At 41.5% G+C, this 16156-nt stretch overlaps 1 protein-coding gene across 1 annotated transcript in view; it reads right to left on the reverse strand.

Moving 5' to 3' along the window:
- The window catches only part of cpamd8 (C3 and PZP like alpha-2-macroglobulin domain containing 8), a 45083-nt gene that overhangs the window by 10168 nt on the left and 18759 nt on the right, over nt 1-16156 (reverse strand). Inside the window, exons 22-35 of the mRNA XM_080876751.1 lie at nt 15901-16016; nt 15707-15758; nt 15323-15621; nt 14164-14232; nt 13919-14075; nt 13554-13730; nt 12032-12113; nt 7518-7674; nt 7162-7236; nt 5484-5649; nt 4705-4791; nt 4415-4551; nt 4111-4266; nt 2973-3035 (exon numbers count right to left, since the gene is read on the reverse strand). Of these exons, the coding sequence (XP_080732877.1) occupies nt 2973-3035; nt 4111-4266; nt 4415-4551; nt 4705-4791; nt 5484-5649; nt 7162-7236; nt 7518-7674; nt 12032-12113; nt 13554-13730; nt 13919-14075; nt 14164-14232; nt 15323-15621; nt 15707-15758; nt 15901-16016 (1793 nt within the window). The remainder of the gene's footprint in view (nt 1-2972; nt 3036-4110; nt 4267-4414; nt 4552-4704; nt 4792-5483; nt 5650-7161; nt 7237-7517; nt 7675-12031; nt 12114-13553; nt 13731-13918; nt 14076-14163; nt 14233-15322; nt 15622-15706; nt 15759-15900; nt 16017-16156) is intronic.

The following is a 16156-nucleotide window of genomic DNA, read 5'->3' on the forward strand; positions in this document are numbered from 1 at the left end:
ACCGGTTGATGGATTGTCGGAGCATTAGGGCTACCGTAGTCAGGAGCCTCGCGGAGTAATCTGGGTTCAGGTCCCAAAGTCGCACGAACACTGCGGCATCACTGAGAGTTAAAAACTGTCTAAATTCTTTCATCTTTAATAAAATGATCAGCGTTGCTGCTTTACCAGGTGTAACAATTAAGTTTAACATCCAGGCATCCATGAAAACAGAATTTATTCAATTTAATGGAGTTAGAGTTAGCATAAGTTAGCTCGCTAGTTTCCACCTAAACACGATATAGCATGTTCTGACTGAGAGATTTCCGAAAAAATTAAAAGGTACAGCTCTGCTATCACTTCCAACATAAATCAAGACAGAAAACTAAACAGCACTTTTGTAGGGTTACTGAAGTTGGACCAGCTGGTATATAATGATGTGCTACGTGATCGCTAGCGACACAGCTATGTTAGCATAACACAAACACAGTGAAGCTGGAGGATGAACGCTAACTTTTTACCACTCGATAAAAGTTAACGTGAGGGTTCCCGATGGTTAGGGACAAATGCAATCGCATGGCAGGATGCTGTAAACAGACCAAACTTCAGTCAGGAAAACAACTGAGATAATCCATCAACAGTACGAGGTTAGTCATTAATATACTGCAGTAACATGAGAATAGAGCAGCTGGCAAAGAATTCAACATTAATGAATCAATGGTACAGAAGTGGAGGAAGCAAGAAGAATGAGTTGAGTAAAGTTTGACTTATCTGACTGTTTTGTTTCGCTTAATGCGCCTTATAATCCAGTGTGCCTTATGGTCCGAAAAATACGGTAGTCCTTTTCTAACTGTACTGCCACGAACTTTAACATTTACATGCTAGCAGAGGTCTATTGAGTCTGAGATGTACCTCTCAACTTTTGGACTGTTTCCCTGAGAAATGAATAGTCAGATCTTGGAGCAAATTTGCTGGGATGTTCACTCCTGGGAAGATTGTTTAAATTTTTTTCTACTTGTGAATTATATGTCTCACTGGAGAATGATGGACTTAAGATTGTTTGGAAATGGTTTTCTAACCCTTTCCAGATTGATGGGGAGCTACAATTACTTCTCCAAGATCACTGTTGATGACTTTTCTTCCTGGCATTGTGTGAACACACCTGAATGCTCCAGACCTCCAAACTGCCAAAACTTCTGCTTCTACAAACATGGTCACACTTGCTGATGATCAAGTAATCAACTGCATCTGATTAGCAGCACCTTCTTAATTCCCGTGGAAGGAGTAAAGGTGTACTTCATTTTTCACATACTGCTTCTTCATTTTGGCTTTTGATTAAATAATGACGGATGTAATACATCATGTTTTATTGTTCATCTGAGGTTGTGTTTACGCAATTTTAAGACCTTCCAAGGAACAGAATGTCGTTATGTCCTGTTGCGTAAGCTCTTAGAAGTGAAAGTGAGTGTACTTTATTTTTACCATGACTGCATTTTTCCATCATTTTGCAACTATTTTCCAAATTATGGTAAAAGCTCACATATTTCATGAAGCCTGCTGACTTTAGTATTTCCCCAACGTTCCCCTGTATCATTATGTTGCTTAATGGACAACCATTAAAGCTGTTATCGACATTCATGCTCCCCTCAAGTTGAATCTAACAACCACTTTTTCCATACCACAGGTTTAATGATAAATGCAAATAGTAATATTATTATTCCTCGAGGTGCCTTATGCTAACTGAAAAACATTGATGCCTAAGAACAGTTCTGTCTCATAAAGCCAGTAGTATGACTGTGACCTGTTGGTCTTGTAGACTTCAAATGCTCCTTTGTGATCCGGATATTAAATCTTGATTAGTAGTCCTTGTCGTATTTCAAGTTTATTCTAAAAAAGTGAAATCTGATTATTTCCTCTTCATTAACTTTGATCTTACAGAGGTGAAGCCTTTTGTTTTCAACCAAATTATTTCATTTTTTGGATGGAAGCTTTACTTTAAAAAAAAAAAATACCAACACGGTCAGTAAAATAAAAATAAAGTAACAAAATGTTTAAAAATTTGACGCCTTCTTTTATAACCTCTAACATCAAAAAGTGAAAGCAGAAAAGGTCTTTAAAGTATAAACTGCAAATCATATTCTGTGGACAACAGAAATGCATTCAGCAGCCTGTGTTTTAGCCTGGGGACAATTCACTGCTTTGATGCTCGTTTTCATTTCACAGAAGATTATTCTCAACAGAACTGTCCACATTTCTGATAAATCATTCAGTGTTACCCGAGACCCTAGCAGAGCTGCTAAATGATATTCCTGAGGCAACTGCATATACTCATTGCATGCCTACAAACACATACACAGGCAGGACCGCTCAAGTATTTCATTAGAGCCCAGGTGCTGCTGGCCCCAGGGGCTGACAGAGAGGTGTGTTGACTCACGGAGAGGTGTGGATATGGGGAAAGCAGAGAGGGAGAGAGGTGTGAAGAAAAAAAACATGTTTGTGTGTGGGAACCGTGCAGAGGGGAGAGAGCTGGAAGCCGACCACCACATCCTCTAGTGCCTCGTTCAAATCAAGTCAGATTTCAAATACAGGATTCGGAAAATGGGACTGTGAACATCTTTGATCGCACATGCTTTTTCATTTACAACTTGTTTAGTTTTAAAGCAGACACATGTTTGAGTATGAGTGATAAGAAGAGAGGCACGGTCATCGTCTACAAAGAAAAATAACTCTTTCTGTTTATAAAAGGGGCTTTTGTTTGTCTGTGACAAGACAGGGAGAGACAACAGGGATCAACACACCCCAAAACAACTGGCCAAATTATGCCAGATCATTTCAAATTTCATGTTGGAATTTGAGGCGTTATGGAGCCTCTCCCCTACTGGCAGAGTGTTGCTGTGAGTCACTGAAATAAGCATTGCATTAAAGTTCAATTTTGGGCAATTTTCAAGAATGCAAATGTGTGTTTGTGTGAGCCTGTGTCTGTAGTAGCACAGTACCTGCATGAGACAGCAGCCTTCTCCTTTAGCGCTGACGAAAAGGCCTGTGGGGATACTGGGGATCTGAAAAAATGGGAGAGAGAGGAGAAACAAAGAGAGTCAGGGGGGCAGAGAGAGGTGAATGAGTCATTTATCAAGTGAATGAATGCTGTAGGCTGCTACACTGCCACTTGTGGTTCCCTGGCTACTAACCAGCAGGCCTTAATTGCCCCAATTAAGATGACACTACTAATCACAGTGGAGGAATATGCCTGGCAGAGAGAACCTACTGAACTCTCACCTGAACCACTCCAGCTGGCTGATGGAGCGCTTTCTCTCTCTCTCTCTCTCTCTCTCTCTCTCTCTCTCACACACACACACACACGCACGTGCACACACACGCACACACACACGCACGCACACGCACACACACGCACGCACGCGCGCACACACACACACACACACACACACACACACACACACACACACACACACACACACACACACACACACACACAGAGTAGTGCTGACCTGACACCACAGTGCTCTGGCCAAGGTAGTTCATGCCCAAGCTGTCAGGTTTGTATAAATCCAGTTATTAAATCAACAGACCAACAAGGTGCTTTTGGGAAATCCGGCCCAGTTAAGCCTGGTATGGTTTGGCAGTATCAAAAGGTCCTGGCTACTGCACAGTTGAACACGGAAACGGGGATTAATGTTTAATACCGGTGTGTGGCTCTGGTACATAACTGCTCATCAATCACAGCTCCTAAACTGCATTAAAGTGCACTGGGTTCTCTTAAGGAGGATTTACCAACTCAAGTACTGGTAATGATTAAGGGATTTCATTTTTGATAAAGCGCTGTCAAATTAGGTCATCTTCACACACCGCACTGCAGTTCCAGACTTTTCAAGACATTAGATATTGCAGAGTTCGTCCTTTGTTGCTCCCACATGAGGATAGCTTGTTTATTGTCAGAAGGATTCACAGCGACCGAGTGGGTGTTGTGTGTGTGACCACGCTAGCCTAAACTAGATGTGTGTATATCCTGCTGTGTGGTACATGTGCGTAAGGACAACTTCTTCCTTTTCCTTCATGACCTGTGTGCAAAAACGCTGAACAGCCTTGACATTAAACTAGACCATGTATTCAGGTTACCTTGGCACTCTGGAGGAGCTTCTTGTTGTCCCTATTGAGTTCAAAGGTCTCCTGGAAGTCAAGGTTGGTGGAGGCCAGTGAGATAGTGAGGTTTACCCCTCCGACATAAGACAGGATGGCATACTCCGACAAAGCATGCAGAGCCACACATGTGTCCTGGCACAAGGGGTTTTCAAGAAGCATCAAGTTAACAATTTATACTTTAGTAGTAACTGTCCATAACACTGAAAGACAGTTTGCTGTCATTTATTACTTATAGTTAATTTAATCTACAACAAAATATAGAAAAGAAAAACAGAGGTACCTGTGTGGAGGAGAAGCCACCCAAGGCATTCCTTTGCTGGGAGAGCCATTTGACGACGGGTAGGGCAGATGCCACATCCCCCAGCAGCGTGTAGGTCAAAAGACCGTACGCGGTCATCTCCACTTCTGCTGATACCACTACAAATAAAAACTGATTTTGAAGGGCAGTATATTTTCTCAGTGTGTTTTTATTGACAGAGGCTAATTCAAAGCTAGTGTATAGTACTGTGCTGTCACCTCCTTTGCATTATATTACACAGGCAGGAGCTATTCTGCAGATGTACAATATACCTGACTGAGCGAGGCCATCACTGAAGCCCATGAAAGTGTCTTCATCTGTCATTGTGCTCCCAGTTAAACTCCAGTGGGTTAGTCCATCTATAAAGACAAACCAGGTGAAACAGACAGGCAGGGGTAACGACTCACCGCTCCTTCCATCAATCTCCTTTGATAAAAACTAAAAGAAAACATCCACACCAGAATGGGGACGGTGCCAGCCCAAAGACAAAGTGAAACAAGCAAAGTTCAACACATTAGCTCACTGTGGGCTCACTAACTATGCTAGATATTTCATGGATCGTTATCCTGATTATCCTTTTGCTACCCCACCCTATGCCTTTACTGTACCTGGGGAATAAAATTATTGCTATCAAGGAAGAGCCCCACTCCCCCTGACGCCTGCAACGTTGTTAAATCTGCCAAACTTGCAGAACGTTTCAGGCAAGAGGAAGACAAGGAAATGGCCAAAGGAAATCAACAATAAGATAAGAAAGACAAGGGGAAAGGGAGGGGTGGAGCGAACTGCTGCTGAATACTGCAGCAGCTGGTTTTAAAGTAGCTGCTCTCCTATAGTTTGGGCCTGACTGCTTGTTCAAATTGTGAGCAGGAAGCTGTAAATATAAACCAGTAATACTTTTGTTTTGCTACAAAGATTTGACCAAAGAAGATCTAAATCTCTACATTTTAACGTGCAATATTGTCGTGGTTACAAAAAATACTTGATTCAATTTTCCTGGTTAAGTTCTGATTTAAAATACTACTACTACTAACAGTATTGCTCATAGTGGTACCTTGGGTGATAGCCATGTGGTTGAGGCGGCGCAAGGCCAGCGGGGCATAAGGACTGCGTAGCAGCGCCAAGGCATATGCAGACAGAGCGGTAGTGTAAGGATCATCAGCAGTGTATGTGTTCCCTTCCAGAAAGTCCTTGGCTTTAGCCACTGCCACTTTCTCTTCCTGGACAAGACAAGAAAGACCACAGGGCAAACACAGATGAACGTGTGATCAAAAGTTTACAAAATGTGGCATAGAGACATTTTTCTAGAATCTGTAAAAATGTTCTACTCAGTGTCATATTGGCAGAAATATGTGTATGCCTTGATACAAACACATTTCATATCTAATAGCTGATGTCCGCTGTTCATGGGTGAAGCAGAATTTTGCATTTCACATTTAATGCGCTGTTAACATTGCGACAAAATCTCTATAGTTTACATTGCAAATAACAGAGTGGGTTATAGTGATTTGGTCTGTTTGTGCAATTCTATATCCCAGGATCATCAGATATAGCTTTTACTTATTGAAACTACTGCTACACTTTTAAATCCCGTGTCCCCAATGCAAACACACACACACACACAAAATCATCACCAACCTAATATTTTTTAGAGGCTGCTCTGTCCAAAAACACGACAGTAGTTATTGAATAAACACTCATTTTAGCCATTAAAAAGTTGAGAGTGACTTTCATCTCATGCAGACGTGACCTTCCCTCTCATCCATGCGATGATAGGCCTCCAGAGCCACTCACTGTAATTGCAGCAGTCATCTTTTAATTAAGTGAAATTGAAGGGGGGCGAGGGGGGGGGGAGGGGGGTGTACTGCTTTGAAGTGAAGGATACCTTTTTGGTTTTTATCAGTTGTAAAAGCACAGATTCTCAGAAGAAACCTTCTGGGAGAGATAGAAGAGGAAGGGGGGAAAGACAGATGGGTGGAGAGGAGCCAGGCGGAGGAAATGCTAAATAAAGAGTCAACTATCTGGACGATTGTTGAGCAAAGACAAAAACAATTTGAGGTTTGGAGGCTTTCATGTTTAAGGAATTTCCAGCACACGCTGAGGACGATCATAGAAGACTCTTTTCCTAACTTTTCCATTTCTTTTAGTGAACACTAATGTTTATTTATCGAGGGCGGCTACTAGTAGGAGAATAAAGAAAAAGCAAGGTGGGAAAAAAATAGAGCAAAGCGGAGGGACAAAGGGAAAAAACAGATGGCAGAAAGAGAGCAATGCAACAGAGGTGTCTTTCATGGGAATCAAATGTCTCTGCACATCAGCCTGAAACTTTTGAAGTAGTCCTAAACGTGATAAGATGGTACATTAGCAGCACTGGGGCATAACAAATTTGAGTAGGCGGACTGCCAACACATCCATCTTCACAACTATGAGGAATGCAGCGATACGTCCACACACGACCCAGGCTGCGAGGAAGGACTTTAGGAGTATAGAGCAGGTATGTTTTATTAAGTAAAGCACCTCACTTTGAGACTGGATGAAACCATGAATCAAATTTTACACCACTGCGTTGATTTTACGTGACGTATTAGTCAAAATGAGAAACTTTAGCATGTTTTAGTGGGTTTGTTTAGGCCTGCCTAATTCAACACTATTTCGTTTGCCCCTGAGGAGCAACTTTGAAGCGAGAGGAATAAATAGTCTGCAGTGTCATTCAGTGCTGCTGGCCTGCTTACCTCTGTGGTCATCCCTGTCTCCAACAGAGCTGCTACCACATAAGCTGTAAGTGAAATCTTCCCATGGATTCCTCCCTGTGGTCAAAACCAGACATGTTTTCACTTAATAACATCTCGGCTCTCATTTCTCTGCAGTATAAATATAGTTAAACTTTAAATGTATTCATCGGTCCAGAAATCCTTTAGCTAAAAAGTCTGACACCAGGTTCATGCTGTAAATTTATGTGATTATTGCCCTCTCAATCAATGCCATTATCCATCTTGTCTATCCAATCTACTTCTTACACCCGTTCCTGCTTTGCAAGCACAGAAAATTAAACATCTGTCACCTCACATCTATGTAGACACAGCCCTACCTGCAGGTCTTTGTTGAGGATGCGACCCATAGCGGGGAAGGAGCCGTCATCTCCCTGATGCTTGATGAGCCAAGACTTGGCTGCATGAAGCTCATCGGGGTCGATGTAGATGAAGCCTTGAGACTCGGCAAAGGACTTCAGCACAAATGCTGTCAACCTTAGAGGAAGGACAGATGGAGGTGAGAGAAAAAAAGACGAGTAAGGGAAAGGAAAAGATATCAAAGATCTCTGACAACATATGGAATCACTATTTCAGTGGACTGAGACGTTTTTCCACACTCTTTCTATCTGTCAACAAATGGGAAGAGGGGCTGATAGAGACGTCCATAAATGTTGGGATGTTGTTTTCCAAGAGGACTGGTATGTATAGATGGAGCTGATGAAATGGAAAAAAGCAAGGAAGTAAGGAGGGGAGCAGATGGGTGCGGCAGGGTTTGATCAGTGCTACAGGATGCGGCAGCTGTGCTCTTGGGAATGTGAAATTGCACACGGGCCAATCAAGTATGTTTCTGGTTGTGATTCGAAGATTCCCCGAAAGCATTCCGAAACTTACACAAACATGAATATCAGGAACGAAGGTTGGGAATCCAGTTGGCCTGGGAGTGCAACTGAGAGTTTATGAGCTGTGGCTTTAGTGGGCCACAGTGGAGAAGAACCAGGGGAGAAATGGAGAAAGGCTAAGGTCAGCCCAGGGGGACACGGCTGAGCTAATAAACATACACGCATCCATAAACAACAGACCTCCCGGTACTGGTAGAAAGCAGCAGTCTCTGGCCAACAACTGCTCAGTGACAGCAAGACATTCCATTACAGCACCCCCTTACCAAAAGAGACTCACAGGATGAGGTAAGCTGTTTACAACAAAGAGAAAGAAACACAAGAGAGAAATAACGGAATAAACAAACAGGTCACACTCTAGTTTCTCAACGCAGCTTGTAAGTGAGATCACACTCCAAGAAAAGAGTACCAGAGGGGATGAACTGGAAAAAAAGATCTTTGCACTCATAAACCAAAAACATTAAATCTTCCGTGGTTGGAACCTGGATTATTCCTCCCCAGAGACAAAACTAGGGCTGAAGCCACAAGTCCGCTGGAATTTTTATAATGTTAAGTGATATTGTGTCACTGACTTTAAATGTTAGGCTTCAGGGAAAGGTACTGGAAAATGTAAATATGATTTAGCTTGGAGAAGGAAGGAAGCAGTAGACAAGCTCACTTCCACCACTCACCCCACGACTAAGGTCACCATCTCACGACTCTCGCCTTCACTTATTGTTTCTCCTGTTTTCTGACTCCACACATCCAAATCCTCTCTATGAGCTACACTTATTCAGCCCCGTCAGAGCTAAAGGACTTTTCTGAGACAATACATGGGTGTGCTCCATGATAAAGCTGAGGTTGATAAGCGTTAAGGAGAATTTTACAAGGTGGATTCAGAGAAAGTGCTTATCGTTACTGTAACGAGCCTGGATTCACTATATATATCATATAGTTAACACAGTAAATGGCTTTACTTTAAAACATATTTTACAACACATCTGCAAATAGAAGGCAAGCGACAACACAAACACTGACATACAGGTTTGGCACAGGAATGGAAACAGATATTAAGTTAATACAGCATTGTGTATCAGTTCTTTTAATCTCAGGTATTCAGCCTGTAACCCTGCTAATGCTGTCAGATCAACCTTTGGGTCGAGACACAAATGACATGCCGGTCTCAACACGTAGAGCCAAGAACTAAACCCTATTATTAAGGATAATTATATAAGGAAAAAGCAACAAGTTTTTAAAGCACATTTTGATTTACTACAACTTTGCTTTATTCTTTTAGCTAAAATTAAAGAATACAAGACAATTTGAAGGCTTATTGCAGTTTGCAAGACAGCCTTCACTCTGAAGTTTTATTTACTGTCTGCCTGGAATATTAAAAATATTGTGCAGGGGGAATGTAAAAATCTTGTAATTGTATCCGAATAGTGAATTCATACCTCTAGTTTGAAATGAAGTTCAAGGCTTCAATTACTTTTAGGGGTAAAGGTCACATTAGGGATTAAGTGAGGGGAAACTGATGTTGTCAGTGAACGGGCTTCACATCTTAAATTGAAGACAATCCAGAAGTACTTTAAAGTACAATATCACCAGGTGCTGGCTTAAAAAAAACAAAACAAAACAGGAATCTCTGCCTTCAATAGACCCCAAATGAAAATGAGTCAACCTCTCTCATTAAATAGTAAGTCTGTAAATTGGTTCCACAAGTCCATGTGATGTCATTCGCTAAACCCACTTCATACGATTCGGTGTGCTGGTGATCATCTTGAAATTAATTCCAATATGAAGCAAATATCAGGCCTGAAAGGAGGTATTTCTAGGGGCGTGGTTGGCTTAAAAGACATGCCTGGTCTAGAGAGACTGACAAGGCAATTTTGGCATTAAGTACAATGTGTACACATTAGCTATGCACCCCAGTCAGGATCAAGTGGCACTCGTCTGCTCTAGCTCCCTTCCCATATTTGGAACATCCTGGCTCCAACCAGAAGAGATGGTGTGGACCATAAAGCGAATCTCTAGGCCAGGGATGTCGAAGTCATTTTACATTGTGGGCCGCATACAAATCACTTTGATGTGGGTTGGATCAGTGAAACTCTCCTTTCTGTCAGTGTATAGAGGTTAAAATGCACATTTAATCTTGGAGATATCTTAATATAAGAAAAAGAAGTGCAAATTCAATTGTATGTCTCAGTTTTTCTGCATGATAAAGAAATTCTGTTTGAAGTAAATGAAAAATATCTGTCAGCACAACTCTTTGGGGTAAGAATTGGAAAAAGGAAATGTGTAAAATTACAGAAAAAGATGTGGCTTCTCATTGCCCAGATGTCTGTTAATTCTAAGGAATGCCCTATTTATTGTTTTAACTGTGGACACTGTAAAAAACTGAAATTTCTATAGGAGAACTTTTCAGTCCTTTAATTGTTAACTATTACTTAATTACTTCAGTGTAGTAAGAATGGCCATGGGAATGTCTTTATCATTAGAAAAAAATTCTAAAAGTTAAGATAAAAGTTAAAAATTTAGGCCCTACTTTACATTTTCCAAAGCTGGGCTGGATTGGAGTGTTTACCAAGCTGATTCTGGTCCCCGGGCTTTATTTTTGACAGCCCTGCACTCAGCTTAAACTCAGCTCCAGTGCGAATGACTGGGTGAAGTCATCACTTGCTTCTTCTATCTCTATATTTTTGTATTTGCAAAATATTGGTCTTTTAATTCTTATCACCATAAGAATGAAAGAGGTAAAGGGTCAGAAACACATCTCATAATTTCTTTCTTTGCCAGCGTTTCTCTACTTTTGCACAACATCAAGTCAGCGAACGTTCAGCCCAGTTTGTGAACTGTTAACGGCCTTGGCATCAGAGATCATTAGCGCTACACACCTAACCATTATTGCCAGCCTGTGTCATTCTGCTCTGTATTTTCATTAAACCCTGTCAATTTCCATACTGATACATTTTCACATCCTGGGATACATTAACACTGCATTACAGCTGCTTTTAAGCAGGCAGTAAAGCAGTGCTCTGCTCATGAACCCGGAGTCTGAAGCAAAAGCTGGGCTTGTTTTGGATGCAAACATGTTGTTGATGGATTCATAAAGTGTCTGATGCAGTTTTACTGAATGTTCACCATCTGTGTCCATCTGTGTTGTGCCCACAGCCCACACTTGTTACCCTGGGTGCCAAGGAAAACTCCAAACCGCTGCTGGTTACATCCTCATATCCTCTCACAGTCATCAGGGGAAGAGTTCAAGCTTTCAGCAGCGGTTTAATGTTACCAATTACACCCAGGTAGTGAGTCATAAGGAGACATGCACCATTTCTATTTTCTAGACCATGTCAAAAAAAGGTAAAACCTTTTTGGTAAAGTGGCTCCAGACAACTTATAACACTGTCTCCAATAGTGGCATTAAGAGCTTGTTTGTGGGGCCAAAGCAGCATGGGTCCACTCAGCGCTACGGATATGAACCCTGATTAATTGCAAATAAATCTTGACAACTTTGCCTACCTCAGGGATCCAATTATGCAGTTTGTTTATGATTCTCTGTCATTTATGTAACCTGCTGTTTCACGGTGTTAGCTCTACTAAATATCACAATACCCACCTCAGTTCATAAATCAACCAGAGGTATGTACATTCTGCGTGGGCCTCAAAATACAAGCAGTGGAGCTCCCCATTGAGACAACCGAATTGAGTTTTATAAATATTAACATGGTTGTCTGCCTGCCTGCCTCCAGGCACTGTAAACATGCAGTAAACACTCGAAAGGGAAAAACTCAGAGATTTAAACATACCAACAGGAATAGATTAATATGAGCACAGAGTACGAAGGTTTTGATAAAAACTTTACTGCTTTGGCCGGCAACCTATGTCCCACTGAAAGCTGAAGAATGTGGCTACAGCCAAGCATAGCTTAGATGGTATGTGTTGTGCACATTTCAGCAACTACACCTACAGCTACTTACCACATGCTGCCAGAGGAATCCCTCTCTCCGAAAGCACTGTATGATCCATCCTGCCGCTTGTAGGTCAGCTGTCTCTGGTAGCCTGGATGAGAAGAGAGTACTGTAAGAAAGGTTGGTTCCTAAGAACACGCAGAAATTATGTACATCTTTTTCAGGTTTGCTGATAAATCTCGAGGTGGATGTATTTTTTTCGTTTTTATCCACCACTGCAGAAATGTGCACAGAATAAAAGTAATGTGCAGGAGAAGCACCACCATGTTAACTAGCCCGTGTGAGCTTGGAAGATCAGGCAGACCAGAATCAACGCAGTGAAACTAAACACGGTATATTAAAAGGTAGCCAAAAAATTCAAATACATTTCAAAAATATAACATTTGTGGTATTCTTGGATCCCTAAAATTCTCTTTTGGCATTGATTTCTGATTCTTCACCCAGCTCTGTGGTGCATAGTGTGCTGCGACTAAATAAATGAAGGAAAACAGAACATTTACTCGGACATGCTCTCGATGTTCTTACATATGCAGTCAAGTGGTTTCACTTGCAACTATGCAACGAAGCAAACTGTGCAAAGATGTTCTGGTGCTTGCCTCCAAGAGGGTGAATCCAGCATAGTTTTCAGGTCTTAAAAAACACAAACGAACAAGAAAAATAGCCCACAATATAATAATTTACCAATATTCAAACATTTGTTGCTGTACCTAAGACAGTAAACACTCGGTAGCTGAATTTCCACTTTGTTTTAGGGTCAGCCCCAGTGTCAAAGGCAAACTCTTGAATTTACATATATGTGCAGGGTGACCTGTCCTTGTGTGGCACAATAATAAAGCCTATTGACATTTATTAAAGTTGAAGTTTTCCTTTTATATCTTTGTGAGGGACAAAGACTAATCTTGATAACTCTGAATAAACCTTTATGTTTCGGGTTACGATTCAAAGTTTTGAATCCCAGCCAGTCCAAGGCTCCGCTGCCAAAAAACTTTTTGTCTGATAAATGAACTCTGTTATTCAAGGTAAACTATATTCTTGTTGATTGCAGACAGCCCAATTATGATGCATAACTTTAAGAAAACAGCAAACTGTTAGAAATCATTCCTTTCTTTGAGCATGACGCCACTTTGCGCAGCTTCATGCCAGAAAGGATTTGACTTGTTGAAATTCATGACACACTCTTGAAGAACTTAAATAACTTCCTTGTTCCTGTGTTTAAAGCGCTGGTCTCTAACTGGGTTTACATCGGTGGGTATTTGGGAGGGCACAAATGGCAGAATCTGTGGTACTGAAAGTAATCCATATGTTTAAGAATCACCATATTGGTGTTACTGAGTTAACTCAGCATCTCGTTAATATATTATTCATCTTAAATACTCTGATGGCAGCTCAAGCACATTTGGACATGAAAAAATAATTCTAAAGAGACCATCAGAGCTTGTCTAAGCGAGGAGGTCATATTTAACCTACGAGGAAAAGAAAATACTGAATATCTGATCCAAGGAAGCGATTTGTTAGGATTCAGTTTCTTTACCTTGAAGTAAGTAGTCAGTTGCTTCATTTTCAACCTCAGGGCTGAGCTGCCTGGTCTTCTGCAGATACTTCAAAACAAAGACATTGGGGGCAAAGTGGATCATGTTCTGCTCACCACACCCAAAGGGTAGCCTCAAGAGCTTGTCCAGGTTATGCAAAGTTGGCCCCATAACATCACCTGATATTAGAGCAAGATACACAAACACACTTCACTTACTGACACTGCAAAATGTGCTGTATATTAGTTCCATTCGCTTGAGGATTGCATGATCTAAAATAGTTTTTTTTTTCAGATGTAAATGACACAATGGTGGAAGTAATAATAGTATATGGAATATATAAGCATCCAACCAGAAAACAGTTTACCAATCATAAATGCAGCAGCTCTTTCTGATCCAGGCACCATGTTTTGTGGGACTCCAAGTGTGAAAGCCTCATTGTGGTTGTCATCAGAGTCTTCCTTCCTCCAAATCTTGAACTCCCCTACTGAGCCCCAGCCTGTAGAAAAGCCTATGTGCCGCACCTGGATGAAAAAAAAAGGTATTTTTACAGAAATGATCTCTAAAGATATTTCCTGGAGTTGGAACAAAGATGTCATAAAAGTGTCAAACCTGTCCTGTGAATTGGCCTGCCCATCGCAGGATGACCGATTCATTGGTTGGATGTAAACCATGGCCCACCTGGAAGGAACGCAGGAATAATTATTTGTAATTATTATTCTGCATTTGCTTGAAATGTTTCATTATTTTTGCCCCATTATAGACGATACCAACAAAAACATTGGCACAGATTAGACCCAAGATAGCTGACAGATAATCTGTTACTGAAACTATGCTCCAAGAACTCAGTTCCCTCCTCACCCCTTTATTGTTTGACTGCATCTGCAGTCTCATAACTCATAACTGGGTTCTCTTGCTACTTAAAGCAAGACACAACATCCATCCAGACGATCAGTAGATGGAAAAGGTCCCAAATCCACAGTGGGCACTGCCTGGATGGTACCCATTCAAACTGAATAAAATAAGGGATTTCCACTAGTGTGTTACAAAGCAGGTGCCCTCCTGTCACTGGTACATATAGAGGTACAAAGTGAAAATTCTTAGCCATGGCTTTGACTTCTCTCATAGCATATATATATATAAAAACCCATATGAACATGCTAACAGTGTTAAAGATTTTAATTTTTATGGGATAGGTTTGTGAACCTACTGGTACAGTTCCTTTCCAGCTGGTCCTTCTTCCAGCTGTTGGTGATGCCATTGTGATTCATGCACCTCCCACAGATAATCCCAAAAACAAACACTCACACAGACCCATGCAGAGCACACTTGCTCTCCCGTATAAGAGTTTAATTTCATAATCACATTACACCATAAGACCATGAAACTCATCCATTTCCCAACGCTATTGGTGTTGTAGAAAATAAATGTATTCCCAAAGTACTTTGGGAAGTAATACGCGGCTTTTTAATTACTGCCTTTGGTGAATGGTGCAAGTCTAATTAATGCTGTGGCTGGAGCCGGGAAGTGGTGTGCCAGCCATTCACTGCCATGCAAGTCCTTGGCCATGGATCATCGACTGCCCTCAGTGTCCCCTGTTAAGTGTGAGTTCACCCAGAGGCACACCAGTAAAAACGACGCCAGCTCTCCTAACACACAGACCCCATGGCCTGCCGCACTTCTTTTTGTGTCAGAGCATCCGAGCACAACCTCGAAGCAAATCTGCCGTACATTTGGAAGTGTTACATCTATGATTCCTTTCTCTTCTTACCTGTACCACACCTCCCTTCCAACTGATCCAAAAGCTGCGGAACTCATCCCAAGACAGGATCCCTGGCGTAGGGACGCTGACAAGAGGCTCGCCCATTTTGCCAGCGGAAATCCAGGAACGAGTGTTCTGCCTGCCCCCGAGTACGATCTCCAGCATCTCTACGCTGTCGTGGGGACTGGCAGAGAGGGCAAAATGGGCATCGTTGTGTGTCTTTACTGCCACCAGGAACTGGTTCATCCTGCTTGGCTTTTTCACATACTGATACTCATATTTGTTGGGGGTAGAAATATGAATCCTCTCTGAGAAATGAAATGCAAAATAAACTTGAACTTTGTAAAGTTTATTCTCATTATGCTATATCAATTAAAAATGATTTACACTGACCATTTGGACAGAAGAAAACACTGTAGGTGTATTCTCTGGGCAGGCCTTCTGGCTGTAAACAGGGTGGCAGCAAGAGAAAAGATGCAGAAAAACATTACAGAAATACACAAAACAAACAATAAAAAAGTAGTTCTTTCTTATTAAAAGATTAAAGGATTAAAAAAAACATTAAAGGAAAATCTCAGCTTTCTTACCTCAACCAGGACAGTCCTACGGACATAGTCCTGGCCTTGGATCATGTCGTTACTTATTTTGCCTATCTGGAATCCATCTGAGCAGCAGCCTGGTTCACTAAAGGCAATGGCACGAGCTGTGTACAGAACAAAAGTCAGCTTAAGATTTTGTTTTTCTTGACACCATATGCAGCTTCAGAGACAGTGGCTTGAGCAGTTGCTCTTCTTTAGCCAGGGAAATGAGGCATAGTGAGCCTGTTCCCATCTGTACTTCTGT

This window comes from Rhamphochromis sp. 'chilingali' (genome assembly GCF_963969265.1).
Source record: "Rhamphochromis sp. 'chilingali' genome assembly, chromosome: 3".
Taxonomy (NCBI): domain Eukaryota; kingdom Metazoa; phylum Chordata; class Actinopteri; order Cichliformes; family Cichlidae; genus Rhamphochromis; species Rhamphochromis sp. 'chilingali'.